Source organism: Camelus bactrianus, chromosome X (assembly GCF_048773025.1).
Source record: "Camelus bactrianus isolate YW-2024 breed Bactrian camel chromosome X, ASM4877302v1, whole genome shotgun sequence".
Classification (NCBI taxonomy): Eukaryota; Metazoa; Chordata; class Mammalia; order Artiodactyla; family Camelidae; genus Camelus; species Camelus bactrianus.
Genome location: NC_133575.1, coordinates 58,877,574 through 58,903,452, shown reverse-complemented (window position 1 = coordinate 58,903,452; position 25,879 = coordinate 58,877,574). Strand labels below are relative to the sequence as shown.

General features: G+C 41.2%; 1 protein-coding gene and 1 non-coding gene across 6 annotated transcripts in view; one reads left to right on the top strand and one right to left on the bottom strand.

Moving 5' to 3' along the window:
- The window catches only part of PHF8 (PHD finger protein 8), an 85,316-nt gene extending 63,973 nt beyond the window's left edge, over positions 1-21,343 (bottom strand). For 2 of the 5 annotated variants that reach the window (XM_010970760.3, XM_010970786.3), the window contains exons 1-3: positions 21,208-21,343; positions 20,925-20,999; positions 18,660-18,849 (exon numbers count right to left, since the gene is read on the bottom strand). In XM_010970760.3, coding sequence (XP_010969062.1) covers positions 18,660-18,849; positions 20,925-20,940 — 206 coding nt within the window. In that variant the 5' untranslated portion in view covers positions 20,941-20,999; positions 21,208-21,343. Of the gene's footprint in view, positions 1-18,659; positions 18,850-19,775; positions 20,488-20,579; positions 20,596-20,924; positions 21,000-21,207 lie in introns of those variants that run through there. The other 3 variants (XM_074359284.1, XM_010970766.3, XM_010970776.3) reach the window with 3 other exon arrangements.
- Positions 21,344-22,290: 947 nt separating this feature from the next.
- Positions 22,291-22,397, top strand: LOC123613250 (U6 spliceosomal RNA). The gene has a single exon (XR_006720604.1). It is a non-coding gene; the product is annotated as a U6 spliceosomal RNA (small nuclear RNA).
- Positions 22,398-25,879: the final 3,482 nt, after the last annotated feature.

The following is a 25,879-nucleotide window of genomic DNA, read 5'->3' as shown; positions in this document are numbered from 1 at the left end:
TATAATGGTGGGTACAAGTCATTATACATTTGTCCAAACCCACAGAATGGACAATATCAAGAATAAATCCTTTGTATAAATTGTATAAATATTGTATAAATTTATACAATGGAATACTACTCAGCCATAAAAACTGACAACATAACGCCATTTGCAGCAACATGGATGCTCCTGGAGAATGTCATTCTAAGTGAAGTAAGCCAGAAAGAGAAAGAAAAATACCATATGAGATCGCTCATATGTGGAATCTAAAAAAAAAAAAAACACAAACAAAGCATAAATACAAAACAGAAATAGACTCATAGACATAGAATACAAACTTGTGGTTGCCAAGGGGGCGGAGGGTGGGAAGGGATAGACTGGGATTTCAAAATTGTAGAATAGATAAACAAGATTTAACTGTACAGCACAGGGAAATATATACAAGATCTTATGGTAGCTCATGGAGAAAAAAATGTGACAATGAATATATGTATGTTCATGTATAACTGAAAAATTGTGCTCTACACTGGAATTTGATTCAACATTGTAAAATGATCATAAATCAACAAAAAATGTTAAAAAAATAAAAAATTAAAAAAAAATCCTGATGTAAACTATGGATTTCGGGTGATAATCATGTGTCAATGTAGGTTCATCTATTGTAACAAATGTTCTACTTTGGTGGCGGGGGATGTTGTTAAGAGGGGAGGCTATGCATGTGGGGGCAGGAGGCATACGGGAAATCTCTGTACCTTCTACTCAATTTGGCTATGAACCTAAAACTACTCTAAAAAATAAAGTCTAGTTAAAAAAATATCTGGGTCATGCTGCTTGATAATCATATACTTTGCTGCTCAGTTCTCTTCCCCCATTAGCCACAGTGGCTATTTCAAATCCTTGACCTCATGACCTTTCTCTTCTCTCTCAGCAAATAACTCTGTCTCCTACTTCTTAGACAAAATGAAATAATCAGATGGGAACTACCTCAACTTCCCACACCGAATCCACCTCCTTCTGTACCCGTCTTTTCCTACTGTTACAACAAAAGAACTATCTTTCCTTCTTTGTAAAGTCAGCTTTTCCACCTGGGTCACATTTTTTTTTTAACCATCTCAATAAATTATCCCTTCTTTCTGTAGTATCTTCAATCTCTCCCTTCTACCTTCTCCTTCACAACAGCATTTAAACAAGCTTACTGATCTTTAGAGGTAAAAAAGACAAGATCCCCCTCCCTCCTGTCTGCCCCTCTCTGCTATTTCACAGCTAAATATCTTCTTTGTTTAAAATTACACAGTTTCATAATGACTTTTATTTAAATAGGTATCAGTTACACATTTTATGAAACTCAAAAGGTACAGAAGTATATACAGTGAAGTCTCCCTCCTGTTCCTAGTCACCCGGTAGTATCCAGAGATGTTCTGCCAGGGCCAAACCTATAAAAAAATTTTCAAGTTGCTGTATATTCTTTCTCACCCGCTGCTGCTGATTGTAGTCCTCACCTCCTCTAAAACAGATCTCTCTGATGTTCTGGCCTCCGTATTGATAAATGCAATTAGTACTTCTCTCCTTTATCTCACCTGACCTCCCAGCAGCATTACCACAGTGCCGACCCTGTGCTCTCTCTACCTGACAAACTCTCTACCCTTGACTTCCCTAACACCCCATTTACCTGGTGTCCATTCCTCCAGATAACATTTAATAAACATCTTAAGGGCCCTGGTCTACATGCCGGGAGAGACAAAGAAACAGAACAAAGCATACAAAAATTCCTGCCCCCATGGAGCTGACATTCTAGTGAGGGAAACAGACAAGAAATAAGATAAATCAATGTAATCAGTGAAATATTATGGTATGTTAGATAGTGAAAAGAACTAAGTAGAAAAATAAAACAGGAAGGGGAACATGTACACATGTGTACATAAGTACACACACACACACACAGTGGTTGGTGAGGAGAATGACAATGGTATTGAAATTTTAGGTAGGGAAGCCAGGGAAGGACTCACTGACAAAATGACTTCTGAATAAAGACCTGAAGAAAGTAAGGGCGTAAGCCATGTGTATATGAGGGAAGAGCATCCCAATTAGAACAGCAAGTACAAAAGCCCTGTGGCTGGAGTGTGCCTAGATTATTGAAGTGATAGGGTGAAGGATAGTGTTCTGGAACAGAGAGAGGAAGGGGAACAATAACAGGTCAGAAAGATAATGGGCTCATGCAGTAGGGTCTTGCAGGCCATCATAAAGGACTTTGGCTTTTCCTGAATGAAGAACTGGGCGAAATACACAGGAGGATTATGAGCAGGGATGTGATGTGATCTTAATTATGTCTCTGGCTGCTCCTCCTTCTGTTTCCCAGTGCACTCTTTTTCTCCTGCCCACTCCTTAAATGTTGACCTTTCTTAGGTCCCCTTGCCTGGACACTCTTCTCTCCTTACTTTTCCTCATTGGTCTCACTCACTCCCAGGACTCCATGTGCCCTCTATGTACCTATAGCTGCAAGCCAGATCTCTGCTGAGTTTCAGACCCCTCCATCAAAATGCCTCCTGGATATTTCTACTGGATAGCCCACTTACATACTTCAAATTTAACATGTCCAAATTCAACTTCTCCCCCTGCCTGCCTCTCAACCTGTTCCTTCTCTAAATTGGAACCATAATCTCACCAGGTGTTTAAGCCGGAAACCTGACAGCCACTGGTGACTTGTCTCTCACCCTTTCCCTCCACTATACCCTAAGTAGGTGTTCAATCATCAAGAACTTAGACTTTAGTTAGGGCCAGACTGCCTGGGTTTACATCCTAGCTGTACCTTCCACTTAACTAGCTGTGGGATCTTGGGCAAGTTACTTAACCTCTCTGTGCCTCAGTTTCTTTCTCTAAGGTGGGGATAAAAATTTTATGTGTATCATAAAGTTGCTCTCAAAAGTCAATGAATTAATTTACATAAAGTGTTTAGAATAGTGCCTGGTACACAGTAAGTGCTCTGTATGTGATGCTATTATCATCCAAGTAATCACCATGTCCTACCAATTCTATTTCCTAAGTGGCTATCAATTATGCCCTGTCATCCTCACTGCCCCTCCCCTAATCAAGGCCATTATTACCTCTAATTTGGATTATTGTCCTGTCCTCCTAACTGGGCTCCTGATCTCTATCTTGTCCTCACCCAAATGGCCCTCCATACTACAGCCAAAGAGATGATTTTTAAAACACAAATTTGATCCTGTCAACCCTTGCTCAAAACCCCTCACATGCTTCCTATTTTTCTTAAGGTAAAGTATAAATTTAACATGGCTTAAAAGGCCTCACCTCTTGCCTCTCATACACAGCATTGGCTACATAATGTGTGGGGCTGGTGCAAATGAAAATCAGAGGCCCCTTGTTGACCCGTCCTCCCCAGAAAAGCTTTTTTCTCTCTTCCATGATCTCTCAACTTGTCATGGGGCTTTTTATTTGCTACCTACTGTCACGCTCCCTTGGGCACAGGGATGCTTAAGGGGCGAGTGCAGGCCGTCACAGGCACTCAGGGGCCAAGCCCTGTAATTCAGTGAACAGGGTACATGCACCTAAGCCTGACTCTCTGGCACCTGCACCCAGGCCCAGCAACCCAGGTAGCCAGCTGAGAACCTCTTCAGGGAGGCAGCAAGACATAGGACCACAGGTGAGCTAAAGCTCTAAGTCCCCAGGACACACTCATCCTATTGGACCTCACATACAAAACATAAAGTCAAAGGTAAAATTATTTAGAATTTCAAGACAACAAGCACAGAGCACTAAACTTCAACCATGGACATGGGGCCCCCTTCCGAATATGAGGCTGCATGTGACTATAGTGGTCACACGCCCATGAAGCAAGCCCTGCTCTAAAAAGCCAGCTGGACTCTCACTGCTATGCTTCTTCTGGTCTCTGGGTCTCATCACATGTGGCTCCCTATGCCTAGCACATTTCTTCTCTTCCTCTTCCCTATTGCTGTGGCACCCCCCCCCCCATACACTATCCCTAGTTCAGCACTTACCCTGTAGACTTGCAACTGCCCATTTACTTGCTATCTGCCCCCACTACATACAGCAGACAGCAGCTACCTAGCTCACAAGTCCTCACCTCATCCATCTCCCAGTCTTGCTTTATTTATTATTCAACCCAATTCAACAAACATTCATTGGGGTAGATTAACTTCTCACATCAGGAAGGCATATGGATGAAAATCAGGCTTCTGGCTACACTGTCTCAATAATTATCACCTGGGACCCAGAATCCTAAATGCTATTTTGCTTCCTTAGTGAAGAGGACAATTATCACAGCACCAGGTCTCAAGATTAAGATGAATTATCCCCAAAGTGCACCACAGAGCCTGGCACATGGTAGGCACTCAATCAGTACTGGTATGTAAGTTAGCACATAAATTCAATAAATATTGATTGAAAATACCTACTGCCTTCATGGAGTGTACATTCTAGAGGGGGAGACAGACATGTGGTGACAAAACAGTTTTGTAAGTGCTAGAAGTAAATAAAGTAGGATAAGGGGGTGGTGAGTGAATTTGAAGCCTGCATAAAAGGAACCGAGGGGAAAACTAACCTATGAATCACACATATATTATCACATTCAATCTCCACAGCAAATCAGGACATTCTTCAGTATTCAGAGGCACAGAGTTTAAAAGTACAGACTTGGGAGCCAAACTGCCTAGGTTTAAATCTCACCTCTGCCACTTACTAGCTGCGTGAACTTAGTCAATTTCTTTAATCTTGCTATGCCTCAGTTTCTGCATCTATAAAATGAGAGTATTTATGGTACCCTTCCTCATAGAGTTGTTAGGCTTAAATGAGCTAAAATAGGTAAAGAACTGAGAGTACCTGGCACATAAGTATAAGCTATCATCATTATTAATATTATTCTAATTTAACAGATGAGAAATTGAGTGGTTAAGTAACTTTTTGGTCATTACAAAACTAATTAAGTAGCAGAGCAGGATAAAAACTCAGATCTGTGTGACTTTACTACACCACTACAATATGTAACTAGAATATAATGTCGGGTTATTAGTAGTCAAGTGCTATGAGAACACAGAAGTGAGCATTCAATTCTTCCAGGGGTGTGGAACTGAGTTGGGCGCTGAGGACTGGAGAAGCTTGAGAGATGACAAGGTTGCTCAGGATCCTGTCTGGCTTATCTGCTCAACCTCTGCTCTCTGAGGGTGCCCAAAGAGTCAGGTCCTGTCACCACCCATGCATTGAAAAACAGTATCTTCATTCATACATAAAGAGGGAAAAGAGCATATTTTACCTTTCTTCCTTATTAAAAAATATCAGAAAAATCCAAGTCAATTTCTGGTTTCCTGAAACAACCTTGATCAGGCCAAGCACAATCTATAAAAACAGGGCTGGACCATCCCTAAGAGGCTGAGGCACCCATTATTCGAACCAGTGGCCCCTCTGCCTCCAGGCACATAGGACTTGGAGGAGTGTAAAGGACACTGAGCAAGTTTCGGTGCCCCTGGTAAGTTTCTTTTTTGGCTTACCCAGTCCCTGGCACATAAGTTTGCTAATAACAGGCTTCACTAAATTCTGGATGCAACAACAGAATCACTCCATATGCGCTGACGTGCACGTAAACAGGCAATCTCTATCTCCCACAAAATCCAACCAAACAAAAAATCCTCTTTGACCCCTTCTGTCACTGCCCCATTACTCTGTTCCCCGTATACCAAAACTTCTCAAAATTGAGTCATCCTTGAGTCCTTTCACAACCCAATCCAATCTGTCAGCAAATCCTACTTATCAATATATATTCAAAATCCAACCACTTCTCATCACCACTGACTCTAGTCCAAGCCACCATTGCCTAATTAGACCACTGTTTCTCAAATGTTAAGGAACATCAGAAACACCTGGAGGGCTTGTTAAGCCAGATCCCTAGGCCTCATCTCCAGAGATCTTGATTTAGTAGGTCTGGAGTGGGGCCCATAAATGTGTAGTTCTAACAAGGTTCCAGGTGATGCTGATGCTGCTGGTGCAGGGACCACACTTTAAAGAATAATGACCTAGAGGAATCCCCCAACTCTCCCTGCTTCATCCCTTACTCCTCACCTCGAGTCTGTCCTCACAACAGCCAAAACCTAAACCAGATCACAACTCTCCTTTGCTCAAAACCCTTCTGTGGCTCCCATCCCACCTGGAGTGAAAACCAAGTATTTATAATGGCCCATATGGCCCTATACTTGTGGTTCTCAAACTTTAGTGTGCATCAGAATCACCTGGAGGGCTTGTTAAACCACAGATTCCTAGATCCCACCTCCAAAGTTTCTGATTTGGTAGGTCTAGGGTAGGATGCAAGAATCTGCCTAACTAGTTCCCAGGTGATGCTGATCCTACTTGGAGAATCACTGCCGTATATGATCTGCACCCCTCAGTTCCTACCATCAGCCTCTACTACTTTCCCCTCACTCTGTCCTGTACCACTGGTGTCTTTGCTGTGACTGGAATGGCAACATGCAAGGCATACTCCCAACTCAGGTCCCTTATTGCCTATACCTGGAACACTCTTCCCCTACTTACCAGCATGGTTCCCTCCCTCACTTTCCTTCAGGCCTCTGCTCATGTGTTACCCATCCATAATCACCCTATATAAAATAATCATGTCCCCAGCCCTGGCGGTGGCACATCTTTTCACCCTGCTTTACCTTTCTCTATACCACTTACTAGCACTTGACACATTATATATTTACCTGTTAGTTTACTGTCTCACGTTCACTGCTGTATCCCACCTTCCAATTATCTAGAACAATGCCTGGCACATATCACATATCTATGAACAAGTGAGCATATAAATGAGTGAATAAATGAATGAATCCATCTTGTTTTCTAGCCTGAGCTAATCTAAAGGTCACAGCTATGTCTTATTTATCTCTATCTCACACAGCTCTTAACTCACTCCTTAGGAAACAATTAATATTCAATAAACCCTTATTGCATGAATGTTATAGGTGACAGCCAGAATTGAGTATCTACTATGTGCCAGGACTGTGCTAGGTGCTTTGAAGACATTCTCTTACTAATCCTCACAACAACTATATAAAATATGGATCCTTTGTTTTAAAGCTGAGAAAGCACACCTGAAACTAATACAATATTGTATATAAATGATACTTCAATTTTTTAAAAATTTTAAAATAAATAAAGCTGAAAAAGCAGAAGCTTGGAGAGATGAAATGAACTGCCCTAAGGCAACAGGGCTAGTAAATGGAAGAGCTATGATTCCAAGCCAGGTTTCTCTGGCTCCCAAGCCATGTTTTCACCATGGTGCCTGTACTTCCAAAGCAGATTTTCATTTAGCTCCTATAACGCAGTCCTGGGCATCATGCCTATCAGAGCTTCTGATCTGAATTTTCCTGACCCTCCTCTTGGACACTGACCACCCATCCTTTGGTACATGTTCACCATTCCAAATTTCTTCTAGGTGGGCTGGGGCAAAAATTGCTACCCCACTGTTGAAGGAACAGTTCTATATTCTGATTGTTGTGGTTACATGAATCTACAAATGTGATAAAACTGTATAGAACTAAATACACATACACACACAAATGAGTTTGTGTAAAACTGATGAAGTTGGGATAAGATTGGTGGATTGTACTAAGGTCAGTTTCCTGGTTTTGATATTATACTATAGTTATAGTTACAGTATCACCATGGAGGAAACTGGGTAAAGGTACAAAGGCCCTCCCCATACATTTTTGCAACCTCCTTTGCATCTATAATTATTAAAAAAAAATTATGGAAAAAATGCCTCTCCAAGAGACATCCTATGAGCCCTGACAGAGTGGGCTGTCCTTCTGATTCTTCTAACTCCACACCCTACAAGACTTTCTCCAGGGCAGGGCTTCTAAAGCCCATACATTATGTCTAGTAAACCCTAAATATGAATCCTAGACTTTCCCTTTGCTACACACTCCTAAGCTGTGGGCTACCCTTCTGCTGCTTCAAAAAAAAAAAGGGGGGGATTGTTCACTTTAACCTGATCTCACTTGGAACAAAAATGTAGAGCATGTGTGAGTTATAAGCCAGATTTTCTCTGTCTTCCACAACATCTTGAAAACGGCTTAACCTGAACAGTGCTTTATACTATCTATAGTATCATATCCTATAGTAAGAGTCCCAGAGACCGAGGTTTGGCTCATAGTCGAGCAACTAACTGGCTTTGTAGCTTTGGGCAAGTTATTTAGCCTCATGAGAGAAAATAACAGCTCCAAAGAGCTATTGTAAAGATTAACTGGTCACTTCTGGTTCTGGAACAATGAAGTAAACACACTTCACCCACTAAGGACAACTAAAAATCTTGGATGTTATATACAAAAAAAAAGTAAGATGACTCTGAATGATGGAAAGAGGGCAGCTTGACTAGAGACAGCAGTAGGATCTGAGGTAGTGAGTGCCAACAGAGAGCAAGTGGGGAAACCTGGACTTCCACTTCTACCTGGCAGTAATGAAGTAGTACCCGCTTCCCCAGCCACTGAAGTGCACTGTCGGAAGAGGCCTGCAAAAACAATTAGACATAATAATATCCAGAATCTCATAATACCCAAAATATTCAATAAACAATGAAAATAATCACTCATCATATCAAGAACAAGGAAAATCACAACCTGAAGAGCAAAGAAAATCAATAATCTCAACAATGAAATGATACAGATGTTAAAATTATCTGACGAGGATTTTAAAGGAACAACCACAAAAATGCTTCAGTGAACAGGCCTGAAACAAATGAATAAGTACAAAGTGTTAACAAAAAAAAATAGAATCTCTGCAAAGAAATAGAAGATACAGAAAAGAGCTAATGACAATTAAAAAAAAAACAATCACTTAAATGAAAATTCATTGCATGGGCTCAACTGCAGAATGGAAACAACAGAGGAAAAAAATAGTAAACTTGAAGATAGAACAATAGAAATTACCCAATCTGAACAACAGAAAGAAAATAGGTTGAAGTATGAAAAACTATAAGCCAACAAACTGGACAACCTACAAGAAATATATAAATTCTTAGAAACATACAACCTGCCAAGAATGAGGAAGAATCAGAAAATCTGAAGAGACCAATTACTCATAAGGAGATTGAATCATTAATTTAAAAAAACTCCCAATGAAGAAAAGCCCAGGACCAGATGGCTTTACTTGTGAGTCTTACCAAACATTTAATGAAGAATTTCACCAATTTTTCTCAAACTCTTCAAAAAAATCAAAGAGGAGAGAACACTTCTGAACTCATTTTTTATTAGGCCAGCATTATCCTGATACCAGAGCCAGATAAGGACACTACAAGAAAAGAAAACTATAGGCCAATACTCCTGATAAATACAGATGCAAAAATGCTCAATAAATTACTAGCAAACCCAATTCATTAGCACATTAAAGGAAACACCATGATCAAATGAGATTTATCCTTGAAATGCAAATATGGTTCAACATAAGCAAATTGATAAAGGTTATCATATTAAGAATAAAAGAAAAAATCATCTCAAAACAAGATGTGGAAAAAGCATCTGACAAAATTCAACATCAATTCATGATTAAAAAACATTAAAAAAATGGGGCATAGAAGGAACATACCTCAACATAATAAAGGCCATGTATGACAAGCCCACAGCCAACATCAGATTCAGTGGTGAATGGCTGAAAGCTTTTCCTCTAAGATCAGGGACAAGGGTGCCCACTCACCATTTCTATTCAACAGAGCACTGGAAATCCCAAACAGAGCAATCAGGCAATGAAAAAAAGGCATCAGAATTGGAAAGAAAGAAGTAAAATTATCTCTATTTGCAGATAACATGATTTTATATATAGAAAATCCTAAAAAATCCACCAAAAAAACTTAAGATCTAATAGATGAATTCCGTAAAGTTGCAGGATACAAAATTAACATGCAAAAATCAGGAGCATTTCTATAAACTAAAAACAAATTATATGAAAAAGAAAATGGTCCCATTTACAACAGCATCAAAAAGTATAAAATACTTAGGAATAAATTTAACAAAGGAGATGAAAGATCTCTACACTGAAAACTGTAAGATACCAATGAAAGAAATTGAAGAAAACACAAAGAAATGGAAAGATACCCAGCCTTCATGGATTGGGAGAGTTAATATTGTTAAAGTGTCCATACTGCCCAAAACCATCTATAGATTCAAAATAATCCTTATCAAGATTCCAGTGATATATTTTTACAGAAGCAGAAAAAAAAATCTTCAAATTCAAAGGAATCCTGAGAAACAGCAAACTGGGAAGCATCACATTTCTCGATTTCAGACTATATTATAAAGTTATAGTAATCAAAACATAGACCAATGGAACAGTATCAAAAGCCCATAAATATACCCATGCATACAGGATCAACTAATACTTGACAAAGAAGCCAAAACTGCTCAATGGAGAAGACAGTCTCTTTAATAAATGGTGCTGGGACAACTGGATATTCACATGTAAAAGAATGAAACTAGACTCCTGACTTACACCATTCACAAAAACTTACTCGAAATGGATTAAAGACTTAAATGTAAGACCTAAAACCATGAAACTCCTAAAACAAAACATAGGAAAAAAGGTCCTAAGCATGGGTCATGGCAATGATTTTTTGGATATGACACCTAAAGCACAAGCAACAGAATAAAAAATAAATAATACCAAAAATAAATCAAAAATTTACCTTGACCATATCAAACTAAAAAGTTTCAGCACAGCAAAAAAATAAATCATCAAAATGAAATGTAACTTATGGAATCGGAAAAAAAACACTTGTAAATCATATATTAAATAAGGAGTTAATATTCAAAACACATTAAATACACAGCTTAATAGCAAAAAAAGTCTGGTTACAAATGGGCAAAGAAACAGAATAGACATTTTTATAAAGGAGACATAAAAATGGCCAACAGGTACCTGAAAAGGTGCTCAACATCACTAGTCATCAAGGAGATACAAATCAGAACCATAATGAGATATCCTATCACCTCACACTTGTTACAATGGCTTATTATCAAAAAGACAAGGGATAACAAGTGTTGGTGAGAACATGGAGAAAAGGGAACCCTTGTGCAGTTTGCAAGTGGTGGGTGCAGTCACTATGGAAAACAGTATGAAGGTTCCTCAAAAAATTAAAAATAAAACTACCACATGATCCAGTAATTCCACTTCTAGGTATATACCTGAAAGAAAATCACTATGTCGAAGAGATATCTGCACCTCTGTGTTCACTGCAGACTTATTTACAATAACCAAGTAATGGGAACAACCTAAGTGTCTATCAAAAGATGAATAGATAAAAAAAGTGTATACACACACAACACACACAAAAAATGAAGTACTATTTAAACATAAAAAAGGAAATCCTGCCATTTGCAACGATATGGACAGACCCTGAAGGCATTATGCTAAGTGAAATAATTCAGACAAAGACAAATACTATATGATCTCACTTATATGTGAAATTTTTAAAAAACCCCAAACTCATAGAAAAAATGATGTGATTTGTGTTTACCCTCTGGAAGTGGGAGTATAGGTGGGAGAACTGGATGAAGGTGGTCAAAAGGTATAAACTTCCAGTTATAAGATAAATCATTTCACAATATATGTAAGTCAAGTCATTATACGCTACACAAACTTAAACAACACTGTATGTCAATTATATCTCAAAAAAACTGAAGGAAAATAGATTGAAAAAAATGAACAGAGCTTCAGCAATCTGTAAGACTAAAACAAAAGACAAACCCAGAGAAATCCACGCTGAGGAATAGCATAATCAAAATCCTGAACACAAAAGACAATGGAAAAATCTTGAAATGAGCGAGAAAAATGACATTTCCTAAAGGAGAACACCAATTTGAATGACAGAGGATGTATCATCAGAAGCCATGGCAGCCAAAAGGTAGGAGCACAACAGTTTTCAAGGGCTGAAAGAAAAGAACTGGAAACCCCGAATCTGATATCAAATGAAAAGACCCTTTAGGAATTGAAGGAAAACCAAGAGTATTTGTTGCCAGTAGACCTATCCTAAAAGACGGGCTAAAGGAAGCTCTCTAAACAGAAAAGAAATGATAAAAGAAGGAATCTTGGGAACATCAGGAAGAGAGAACAAGGGAAAAAGTAAAAATATGGGTACATACAATATATTTCCTTCTCCTCTTGAGTTTGCTAAATCATGTTTGGCAGTTGAAGCAAAAATTCTAACACTGTATGATATGGTTCTCAATGTATGCAGATGAACTATTTAAGATAAAGAGCAGAATATAAAGGAATTCAAGGGGAAATAAGGTTTCTACTTTTTACTCAAACTGGTAAAATGTCAATACCAGTTGATTGTGGTAAGTTACGTTAATACCTAGAGAAAGTATTGAAAAAGCTTACAAAGCGATACACTTAAAAACAGTATAGATAAATCAAAATGGAATTCTTGAAAAGATTTAAGTAACCCACAGGAAGGCAGAAGAAAACAGAAAGAACAGAGGAAATGACCCGAAAAGGAAAAAAAAAATGAAATGATAAATGTATACTCTAACATATCAATAACTGCATTAAGTATATATGGTCTAAATATACCAATTAAAAGAGATTGGCAGAGAGGACAAAAATAATACTGAACTATATGCTGTCTATAAGAAACTCACTTCACATACAATGATGTCAGTTAAAAATAAAGGGATTAAAAAAAGATAATACCATGTAACCTCTAATCAAAAGAAAGCATGAGTAGCTATATTAGTATCATATAAAGTGGACTTCCATGCAAAGAAAATTACCAGAGACAGAGAAGGACATTACATAATAAAGTGTCAATCCATCAAGACACAGCAATCCTAAATGCACCTGCATCAAACAACAAAACTACAAGATGTGAGGCAAATGATAGAACTGAAAGGACAAATTAACAATTATAGCTGGACATTACAATATCTCTTTTCTCAACAACTGACTGAACAACTAGATAGAAAATCAGTAAAAATATGGAAGAATTTAGCAACACTATCAACAACAGGAGTAAATCAACATTTATAGAAAACTCCTAGCATCAGCAGGATATGCATTTTTTTCAAGTGACCATGGAACATATACCAAGACAGACCATATTCTGGGCCATAAAACAGACCTCATAAATTTAAAGGAACTACAACCCAATCCAAAAATAGGCATAAGACCTAAACAAGCAATTCTCCAATGAAGACATACAAATGGCCAATAGACACATGAAAAAATGCTCAAGATTGCTAATTATCAGAGAAATGCAAATCAAAACTACAATGAGGTATCACCTCACACCAGTCAGAATGGCCATCATTCAAAAGTCCACAAACAATAAATGCTGGAGAGGCTGTGGAGAAAAGGGAACCCTCCTACACTGTTGGCAGGAATGCAGTTTGGTGCAGCCATTGTGGAAAACAGTATGGAGATTCCTCAAAAAACTAGAAATAGACTTACCAGATGATCCAGCAACCCCACTCCTGTGCATATATTCAGAGGGAACATTAATTCAAAAAGATACATGCACCCCAATGTTCATAGCAGTACTATTTACAATAGCCAAGACATGAAAACAACCTAAATGTCCACTGACAAATGACTGGATAAAGAAGTTGTGGTATATTTATACAATGGAATACTACTTGGCCATAAAAAATAAAATAATGCCATTTGGAGCAACATGGATGGACCTGGAGAATGTCACTTTATGTGAAGTAAGCCAGAAAGAGAAAGAAAAATACCATATGATATCACTTATATGTGGAACCTAAAAAAAAGACAAACTTATTTGCAGAACAGAAACAGACTCACATAGAAAACAAACTTATGGCTACCAGGGGGAAAGGGGGTGGGAAGGGATAAATTGGGAGTTCAAGATTTGCAGATACTACTATATATAAAATAGACAACAAGATTATACTGTATAGCACAGGGAACTATAATCAATATCTTGTAGTAAATTATGGGTAAAAAGAATATGAAAATGAATATATGTATGTTACTATATTACTGAGGTATTGTGCTGTACACCAGAAATTGATACATTATAAACTGACTATACTTCAATAAAAATATATTTTTAAAAAATTTAAAGGAACTGAAATCAGAGTATATTCTCTGACCACCATGGAATCAAACCAGAAATCAATAACAGAATAACAGGAAAATCTGCAAACACTTGGAAACTAAACAACATACTTCCACACAATGCATAGGTCAAACATGAAATCTCTGATAAAGTTAAAAATTACACTGAGCTACATGAAAAGGAAAACATGAAAATTTGTGGGACACAGCTAAATCAGTACCAGTGAAACTGATAGCACTAAATGATTACATTCAAAAAAAGAAAGTCTCAAATCAATAACCTAAGCTCCCACCTCAAGACATTAAGAGGAGCAACATGAATCCAAAGCAAGAAGGAAGGAAATAATAAAGTGCAAAAATCAGTGAAATTGAAAGCAGAAAGACAATAGGGAAAGTCAATAATCAAAAAGTTTGTTCTTTGAAAAGATCAATAAACCTGACAAACCTCTAGCAAGTCTGACAAAGAGAAAAAAGGACAACACAAATTTTCAGTATCAGGAATGAAATGTGATATCATCACCGGGCCAGCCTGCAGATATCAAAAAGATAATTCTACACACTTAAAATTTGACAACTTAGAAGAAATGGATCAATTCCTTAGAAAGCACAAACCACAACATACCTAATATAAAATAGATAGTTTAAATCATTCTATAACTATTAAATGAATTGAATTCATAATTTTAAAACTCAAAAAGAGATTAAATAAAGATAATTATGCAAAGTGTTTAGCATAGTGACTGGCACACTAGCCAGTGCTCAATAAACAAAGGCCATTACCATTTTATTTAAATCATCACAACCACTCTCAGGGAAATTGAGGCATCACAGAGATGAAATCCTTTCCTAAAAAGTAACAATCAGAATTTGAATCCAGACCTGAAGCCAGTGCCATTTCCTATAGAGTATAAAGTCCACATCACAGCCACCCACTTGGGGATGTGACAACCAATACTTCCTTTACACATAGGAAAACAGTGAAGGAATGAGGTTTCACCAAAGCCCCAGACATCAATAAATGCTTGCAAACTAACTTTCCCCACCAGTATACAGCAATGTTTCTCAAAAGTTTGGTGCAACAGAATCTACCTGTTTGTTGACTGCTGAGTCCTAACCCAAGAATTCGCATTTTTTTCACAAATTCCCAGTTAATGAACCACACTTTGAGAACAACAGTGCACAGGAATGATATGTTAGCCCACCCATCTCCCAACATCAAAAGGTGTCACACTCCACAGAAAAGGAAGGAACTGAGACAGAACAATGCTCTAAATCAGTGGTTCTGAGAGTGGCCCCCGCTCACATACTGAATCAGAAACCCTGTAGGTAGGGCCTACCTATCTTGTTTGTCTTTTACTAGGTCCTCCAAGTGATCCTGATGCACACAAAAGTTTGAGAACCACTGCTCTACAAATCAAAGTGCTCTGTAAAACCCAGGTCTATACAGTAGGAGGATGGAGCTATACCATCTTTTTTCCACTTTTGAGAACCTAGGCTCTGGAGCCAGATAATTCTAAGTTCAAATCCAAACTCAAAAATAACTTAACCTCCGTGAGTTCCAGATTCTCATCAGGAAAATGGAATAACCACTTTCCCTGTCATAACCTTTCCAGGAAGTAATGTGGCATTACTAATCTCTAACTGGACTTTTAAGAAATCTAGCCTATAGAACCCATCAGAGATGTGAACAGATTTATATCTACAGGCATTTGTGGGCAACCATGAAAAGTCCACAATATTTAGTAATTTTCAATTACACTAAAGTACAGCCTTAGCTGGAGCACTGTGAGCCTGGAGTGTGGGAGTGTGGGAGTGTGAGAGTGTGAGAGTGTGTGAGTGTGTGAGAGTGTGAGAGTGTGTGAGTGTGTGTGTGTGTGCAATGCACTGAGTAAGCAAGAGCAGCCACCCATCAAAGACCTGATTCTCAGCTGGCTTCCATATTCTCTGGCAGCCCATAGAGAAAAGTATGAGAAGAGATAAAAACTTGGTCTCTTTCATGGGAAAAAAATTAATGCAGTTAACTTATGTCAGGGTATGCACAGAAACATAGGCTCACCACAGAAATGTGATTAAGGAGGGGTCTAGCCCATAAACCCATTTCCATATTTGTAAATTTGGAATTCTTAGAGGCCTCAATGGTGTTCCTTGTAAATGTTAAGTCTCTACTGTGCAAAGATGTTCAACCACAATGTTTTTCCTTTTGTTTTAACCAGCACCCAAATCAAAATGCAAAACATTTCCAGAACCCCCAAAGTTTCCCTCACATCATAGTATTATTTATAATACAAAAAAGTAGAAATAACATTAAGTATCCAACCTCAGAGGAAATGACCGAGTAACTAATGACACAGATATATGATGGGATATCAGAAATCAGGTTTAGAGGAATATTTAATGACCTGGTAAAATACTCACATTGTAGTATTAAATAGGAATAAAAGTCAGGTTACAAAATGGTATTTATTTAAAAAAAAAAGTACTTATAATACAATCCCATGTTGTAAAAATATATGTTGATATTCTAAGTCAAGTGATGGGAGTTAATGCAACAAAAAAATTAAACAGTGGACTGTGCTGGATAGCAGGCTCATGGATAATTTTTATTTCCTTCTTTTTTCTTCTGTAGTTTCTACAATGAGCATGTCTCATCTGTATAATCAGGAAAAATATTTAACATTATTTTAAAAAGTAATATCTAACTTTCAGACTTAGATGTGGATTAGTTGAGGTAAATGTATGCCAAGTCTCTGTCATGGGGGCCTGTCACACAGTAAGCACTCAAGAAGCACTAATTCCCATTCCCTATTCCCAGATTGCAGAGTTGGGGTCTCTATATTGTGGGTAGGCATTCATTTTTCAGGTTTAAACCTATACAATCCAAAGCAAGGGCCACAGGCAATAGCTTTTTTCAAGAAGACTCACTTCATTCATTCAACTATATACTCAGCATCTATTACATGTTTAGTGTCGAACTAGGTTCTGAGAATATCAAAACTGAAAAGATGACACCTCTGCCCTCAGGTAACTCCTGTAATGAGTGACATGGACTTATTTATAACTATGATATGATGAAATAATTACTTTCAATAAGGATGAACACAAAGTGCAATGGGAACCCAAAGGAAAGAGGCCTTTCACAAAGGAGGTATGCTGTGAGTTGTAAATGGGAGGACATTAGTGGGAATAGCATGTGCAAAGACAAAGAGGCATAAAGAAGTATAAAGTTTCCTCAGAACTATAAGTAGTTTAGTCTTGCTGGGACATAATGAACAAGAGAGGAGGAGTGGCGGGAAACTGAACAAGTAGATCACAAAAGGTTTTGTCTGTCACACAAAGACGACTGAATTTTACTCTGTAGGGGAACCACTGAAAGAATTTTAAGCAGAGGAGTGACTTGATCAGCACTAGCAAAGATACCAGGAATCCTGAAAGACATCTTAATCCCCACTTATTTCCAGAGGAAAGAAAAAGGCCCCATCCTCTAGGTCTATCCCCTCTTAAATGAAATAACGGTGAGGCAGGAAATAGACCTTTGCACCTGGCACACAGTAAATACTCAATAAAGATCAGCTGAATATGAATTTAGATGTGCCACACGGGGCAGTCCATGCTAAGAGCAGAATTTCAGCAGCACCAGCACCTTCAGTTTGGTCTTGGATGTGATAACAGGGAACAGCTCCTTTGGAAGGGACTGGTGACAACTGAAAATTCTAGAATCTAACAACACACAAGAGGAAGAGGGCACCACATACTGTTTTGTCCTCCAGTATACAAATCCCTCTCATGGTTTTCTTTCCAGAGTTGGGATATAAGTCCCAATAATGGGATAATATTACAGGTTTATTCCACACACTAACCTCTCTGGAATCCTGGGTGACAGGTGCTTACGTGCACACATGTTGAACTGAAGGGAATTCATTAGTGGTTTCCCTCCTACTGTTTTACCTAATATCTCCTCTGCTTAATTCGATTTAGCTGGATGGTTCTGCAGATAAACACTGCAGAAATAAAATACTATTGCATTTGTGCCCCATTTACCAAGTTCTATTTAAAGCAAAATTCTTTAAATAATCAGGAAGAATGTATCAGATATATTTTATACGGGAAGACAATGAGGCTTAGAGATGCAAAGCAACTTGCCCAAGGTCACTCTGATAATCAGTTGCAAAGCCACAACTCAAATCCATGTTTGTTGGACTCAGAAATGCAGTACTGTCTATCCCAAAGCTTGCATCTGAAGCAAAACAAAATTGCCAGAATACAAAACTGATACTTTCTGGCTGGTAAAAACATATTTTTCTAAGGAAAAATAAGTTCAGAAGAATAATACAAAGCAGAAACACATAATGAGAAAAGAGAAAAAGAGGAGAAATCCAAGGCCAATGTCAGCTAGGCCCTAATCTACAAGGAGGGATGGAAGAATCTGGGTCTGGGAGATGGGTTGGAGTTAAATCCTCGGGGTGGGGGTGGGGGTGAGGGGGGATACGTTTCTGAGCAGGAACCTAAAACAAGAGTTGGGAAAGGAGCCAGCCAGCGAGTGAGCACCTGGCCACTGCACCCTGTCCAGCCTGGCCTGCCCTCCTTACCTGCCGTGAAACCAGTCCTGGCACATGTCACACTCAATCATGAAGCGGGTCACGTCGTAAGGCAGCCGGCAGAGGCAATACACCGGTACCGAGGCCATCTTCGCCGGGCTTTGGAGCGTGGTGCGGTGGGCCAGGTTCCTAGCGTCAAAAGGAGCGGGAGGCGGCAGCACGCGTCCTTTCTGGACGAAGGCTGGGCACAAACAATACTTGTTACAGTGTAAATCAGGTCTCCCTGGGTACCAACCCCTCAGTTCACAAATGGGGAGTGACTGCTGCCGGGATGCAACACAGCTGGTGGGGCTGTAGGGGGCAATCAGAGAAAGTCCACCGGCCGCCAGAATTCCTTTAACAAATAAAGAACAGCGCTCTGCCGTCGAGGCTTTTTTTCCCCCTTCCCTACCTCCTTCGGCCCCAAGGGTCTGTGATAACTTCTTTCCGGGTTTCAGGGAAAGATCTGACGCCTTTTCAGGAAGCTTTAATCCCTTACGGCCCCCTCTCCTTGCTAGCAACCTTGCTTCCCAGGGCTTTCTTTATTATGACGCAAACCATAGCCTAAAGGGTGAGGCTGAGGGTACCTCAGAAAAAGCCCCTCCTCTCCCCCCAAAATAGAGGCAACTAGAGAGAGATGAGGAATCTCTGGAAGTCCTCAAATTACTCGAAAATTAGCTCGATGTCTTTCAGGAACGAGGCAGACAAGACTAGGCGCCCAACTCAAATCACAGTTCTGGGGTCGTGTGAATAGAGTTTAAATGATCTGCTCCTTCAGTCTCAAAACCATTCCATCCCCAACCATTTGGGATCTCATCACCCCAACAACTGAAATAAATCTCAGTCTCAAAACTGATAAGCTCACCCTCTGCTTCAAAAACGACAGGGTTCTCGTTGCACCCCAGAAACTCAAAAGGATCTCTTCAAAACCCCTGAAACTGGCTAGAATTCCCTCACACTTAAGCAACTAAGCAAGGATTCCTCACACACACACAGCTCAGAAACTAGCAGGCATCTCCTCACAGCCCCCTCAAACTGACCAAGACTCCCACGTCCCCCCAAACTGACAGGGATCTCATCAGAGATCCCAAAAGTGACAGGAATATCCTTGCAGCCCCCAAAACTTACGAGAATCTCTTCACGCCTCGCAAACTGACAGGAACCTCCTCACGCCACAAACCTGACAAGAGCGTCTTCGGTCCCAAACCCTACAAAGACCTCTGCATCCGCAAAGCTGCAGGGATTCCTCACGCCCGCGGAGCTCAGTCCCCCCGACGCGCCGGCGGCCGGGCTCGGCGCCTGGCTCAGCGGAGGCTCGGCCGGCAGTTCCGGCCCCACAGGCGGCGCGCGCCGAATTCTGGGATCGTCACGGCAACGCGGCGAACCTCGCTCGCCTTCCCCTGGAACCACCCGCTGGGTCGCGCGGCCCTGGCCTCCCAGCGGTGCTTCAGGGCAGCTTTCTGCACAGCTCTGCCCCAGCCCGGTCGTTCGGGCCTACTGGAGACCGCTGCTCGGGCCTAGTCCGGAGGCCGCCCGACGAACGGGCAAGCGGCGGCGTCTCTGGGCCGACAGGAGATTGCTGCGAGCAAACCAACGAGGAAGGAGATGAACCAGCGGCCCGGTTGCAGAAAAACGGCCTGAAAAGCCGCCGGGAGAAGCCCAGTGGCGGTGGTAGGCAATTCGAAGTAGTCAATAAAGTTTATTCAAAACAACGAGGAAGTTGAGGCGGAGAGGGGAGGAGAAATATGGGGTAAACAGCTACCATATTGAGAGTGGCGGCGCCGCCGCGGGGAGGCAACCCGACCGCCATCTTATGAGGGCCGGGCACGCGAGGTAACCGCGGCGGAGGCGGGGAAGGGCGGGCTCCGGCTCCCGCGTGACGCCATAGGGGGCGGGGCTTCACCTTGAGAAAGCGGGGCGGGGTTCGGTTACCTTTGGACCAGCTCGACTCCCCAGGTACCCAATCGATGCCTAGGGCCCAGAGCCGAGAGGCGGGGAAGCCGCCATCTTAGACGAGGCGGGTGCTTGGCTCCATTTTGAGTGGGGCCAGAACCTTCCCCGCCTTCCTCCTTCTTCGGGCTCTAAGCACCACCCCTCCAACCACAACCCCACCCTAGACACACACACACAGGCATACACACATACATACACACACACACTCCTCCTATGAGAGGAGATGAACTGTGTGACTGCGCGCTGCAAACTTAATAGGCGGCGGCGGCGGCGGCGGCGGCGGGGCAGGCCTTGGGCCGGGGTGGAGGCGGAGTGAGTACTCACAGAGGCTCCGGTTCATTGAGCACCTTCAGCGAGGCGGGCTCTTTCCGGCGGTCTCCGGGTCGTTTACCCTTCACCCTGCAAGGGAAGCTCTATTATTCTCCCCAAGCGAGGACACGGGCTCAGAGAAGCCAAGTGGCTTGAGTTGCAGAGCCGGGGAATTGAACCTTGCACTCTCTACTACCCCCGCGTTCTGCCCTGGGTCCCTGGGTCGTAGTTCCCCCGTAAAGCTTCTGTCAGCTCCCCAGCAGCCCCTTCCCCCGAAATCGCTCTTCTTTGACCCTACTGTTTCAGTTCAGTTCCGATGCAGTTCAGGGATTTCCATGCACCTGTCCCGCGATTTTCTGACTACAGCCTGAGAGTGGGGTGGGAGAAGTTGAGTGAATGGAACGCCACACACATGCTTCCAGGTGGCGCTGGTTTTCTCAGGCATTCTAGAATATTCTCTTGGAATACACTTACTGTTTCATTTTCTTAAAGGGTCCCACCGCTTTAGAAAAGAAAAATGCCTGTGCTTACCAATTTGCCAAGTGACGGTGGGTTAGGCCTTGGGGATGCGATGATGAAAAAGACGGACTCTTTGGCTGGAAATTGCCAGCCAGTGCAGCAAACTAGCTTGCAAGTCAACAATTGGAATACAGTATCCAGTAAGCACCCAGATACCTCTTGCAAAGTGCAAAATGAGGCCAAGAAAGTGCCTCAGAAGCTGCTTGCTGCTGTCAAGGAAGATTTCAGAGAGACTTGGAGGTTAGAAATTTCACTAAATTAACAACATTGTATATAAAAGGATTATCATGTACAAATGCATAAATGCACATGGGAAAACATTTACAAAAAGAAGTTGAGTGTTAGATTTTACCCTGTAAGCAATAAGAAATCACTGCAGGTTTTTGAACAAGAGCAAGAGAGTTGCATCTGGCTTAGCCAGAGACAGTGCAGGTTTAGTGGGATCTGCAGCTTATACAGTTTGTGAGGTGGGATTTCATTAAGAAAAGAACATACACTTGTGAATACAAAGTTAACGTTCAAAGGTAGACAGTAGAGTATGCCTAGAAGCCATTGCTACACTTGGGTAATAACTATAAATAGAAGTAATACAAACCACATACAAATGCCCTCCACCAAACCCAAACTAAATGTATGCCCCAAATCAACTTCCACTTAGCTGGGTCTCAAAAATGCCTGAGGCAGCTCCAACATCACCTAATACAAGGAAAATGTGATCAGGAAAACTCTCAGCAGAAAGGGACAGCAATTTTAGCCAATTATGGTTAAAATATATTTTGCAAACCTTGTAAGACATATGACCATGTGGCAAGTGACAAGCCCTGTAGCTTAAGCTTTCTTAGCTTTACAAGGAGGCAGGAGGATGTTTGCTTCGGCAGCATATATATTAAGATTGAAAAGACACAGAGAAGATTAGCATGGCCCCTGTACAAGTATGCCATGCAAATTTATAAAGCATTTCATAATAAAAAAGGGGGGAAAAGGGAGGCGAAGAGAAAGAAGTAGTTGCATTAGTCATGAAAAAAAGATGAGGCCTGAATCAGGATAGTTGCAGCAGGGGTAGAAAATGATCAGGTAAGTGGGATGTTTTGGAGGTTGAATAGACAGGGCTAGAAGACTACCTGAAAATAGTGGGTAAATAAGTGAAGGGAGTGTGAGTTCATTTCTGGGTTGGGTGTCAGAATGAATAATGGTGCCATTGACTGAGCTGGAATATAAAGAAGGAAAAGCAGGTTTGGTGGGAAAGAAGAGTCTAAGTTCAGTCTGAAGTATGTTGAGGTGTGTGTGGAACATTAATTCACTCACCCAGCAATTCTTTGTTGAGCATCTACTGTGCACCAGGCACTGTACTAAGTGTGAGGATGTAGCGGTAACCCACATAAAGTCCTGGCCTTCATTCTGGTGCTAACATTCTTCACAAGGATGAGTCAATAATCAAACAAATACCATTTCATCCATATGTTTATTGAGCACCTACTATATACCAGGCATTGTTCTAGGCAGTAGGGATTCAAACAAGGTCCCTGTCCTCCTGTGATTCACATTCTAGTGAGGGAGACAGACAATAAAATGAGTTCAAATAAGAGAATTTCAAACTGCAGTGAGTCCTGTGAGGAAAATAAGTTATGTGACGAAGAAAGATTTGGATAAAAGGTAGTCTATTTTAGATAGTCAAGGAAGGCCTCTTGGAGATGCTGACATATGAGCTAAGACTTGAATAACAAGAAGAGCTGGCCAGGGACAAGGCAGAAGGACTAAAAAGGGCAAAAGCCTTAATGTGGTGGGAGGCAGTTCAGGGCACCCTCTCAATAACACCTGAGCATTTATGATGGACTAGGCAGGGTACAGGTGGCGTTTGGGGGTGGGGGTCTCCAGACATGAATAACAGACCCTGTGTGTACCCTTAAGGAGTGTCCAATCTAATGAGGGAGGCAAGGTTCAATGACCAATAACAAGGCTGAAAAGGGTCAAACCCTAAGGGCTACCTAGAGGTACGAACATGTGTAGGAACAAAAAGGGAACCACAATTAATTCAAACATATTCGGTGGGTATGTCAGGAAAAGCTTGACAGGAGGTGGCATTTGACTCAAGTACAGTGGTACTCACCCCTACAAGCGTCTCCCCAGTGTTCTTCGGTGGCAGGTTTGGAGCATAAAGGATAATGGGGAAGGCAAAGCTGTCAGGGGGCTGAATCTGAGGCAGTTAGATTTACTGACCAAAGAACTCAGCCCTGCCTTGGATGGGAGGCTGCTGGCTGTTGCCTTGGAAATATGTGCACCAGTTGTCTCTCCCACAGCATCAGTCCATGATCTGAACTGGCCAATGTAGTGCGAGTCCATCCTGGAAACTTTCCTCCCCCACCCCACCTCCACTTAACAGTTGTAAACACTTATTTTTAACTATGTAGGCAATATAGTAAATGCATACCCATTGTAAACATTCAAACAGGCTGAAGATCCACCCCACCACCACCACTCAATCCTGTTTACTTCCCTAGAGGGTATCTCAGCGAGCTCTTTTTTGATTCATCTTTGTGCATATACGTACAGATAACTGTTGAGTTGAAACATGACAAGGGCCAAAGTGCACTATAAAATACATGAAGAAAAATGGGGGGAAATGGGGAAACATTACGTGAAGAAGAACAGGTTTGCTCCAAAACGGGTTTGAAAGTACAAGGACAGTGAAAACAAAAGACGAAATAATAACAAATAACATTATCTGAGAAGCTACTGTGTGCTAAGCACTGTTTTAAGCTCTTTACATGCATTAACTCACTCAATCCTTACAGCAACCCCATGAGGTGGGTACTAGTACAATCCCCATTTTATGGATGAGGAAGCTGAGTTAAAGAGATTTTAAATCACTTGCTTGAGGTCTCATAACTAATATGTATGCAAGCTGGGGTTCCTGGTGACACAGGTCCAGGATCTAGGCTCTTCACCACTCCAGGTGTGGATCTAACAACAACTGGTATCTCTAAGACCCATGTCATGGGGGAAGGTGATCAAGGGTTCTTCGCATAATTTGAATCACAGAAGCAAGATAGGAGTTGACATTCACTTGGAATGACAACTAGCAGGATGATCCCCCAGGTGCCAAACGAGGTAGCAGAGAACACCAACCCATTCCTCCAGGGCCAGCTTTAGGGGTGTGCCACCTAGACAGAGCTCTGCTCCCAGAAAGGGCTTCAGGCTTGGTTCAGTGCTCTCCTGTCGCTGTCTTGACATTCTTAATAATTTTATCTTTGAACCTGTGTCTTGTATAGTCCAGTGTGCCAATGGCGCATACACATGAGCAGAAGAGGTACACTGGGTGGCAGTAAGCACAGCCAGTGGGCACAGTGTGTGGTGTGTGTCCTGAGCAATCGGCCAGGCCACCTGGCATGTACAAGCGCATCTGGGGCAGTCTGGGGCACCATGGGGCCCAGAGTGAGGGCCATTGGGCCACTGACAATGGTGGCAGCAGTAGCAGGAGCAGCAGCAGGGGTGGCTGTAGTCATAGCCCTGAGAGGAAGGACGGCCTCTGCATTGGGGCAGTGACGGGACCTGCGGTGAGAGGCAACCTTGCCTTTCTGTTACCAGAGCCTGTCCCTGCAGCATTTGCACAAATATTAGCTCTGGCCTGAGCACTGGGACAGGAACTGCTGGCACTCAGGCAATGAACTTTGCAGTAAATTATTACAAAATTAAAAGGTACTCATGGACTTTGCGGTAAGGTACATCAGGGAGTTATTAGAACTCTTTGAAGAGTTTGGAATCTGTTGTTTTGAAAACAGGTGCAAAATTGCAAAGTAAATATCCACAGATTAAGAAATGGAAATTAAGTTTAAAGATCATCACATTAGGCACAGTGGATGAAAGCTTTGGATGAACCTGCTATTAATGAGGAAGGCAATTTAAAAGTGTCTTCCTTAGAATTGAAGATACAGTGGTAGAATGCATAAACATGCGTTTTGAATTATAAATAAATTTTGAAGTCATTTTCCATTTCTTGTGTGACCTTGTCTTAGTCTGTTCAGGCTGCTATAACAAAAATGCTGTAAACTGAGTGTCCAATGGACATTTATTTCTCACAGTTCTGGAGGCTGGGAAGTTCAAAATCAAGGTGCTGGCAGATTCACTGTCTATTGAACGCCCACTTTTGGGTTCATAGATGGTGATCTTCTTGCAGTAGTGGGAGGGGTGAAGGAGCTCTTCAGAGTCTCTCTTATAAGGGCACAAATCTCACTTATGAGGGCTCCAGTCTCAAGACCTAATCACCTACCAAAGGCCCCACCTCCTAATACCATCACATTGGGGGTTGGGATTTCCACATATAAATTTGAGGGCAGGGATACAAGCATTCAATCTATAGCAGATCTCTACAAGTTACAGGAAATGTCACAGGAAACATTAAATGCCATTGTATAAATTTACATTTAAAATTAGAATCAGACTTAGACAAAACT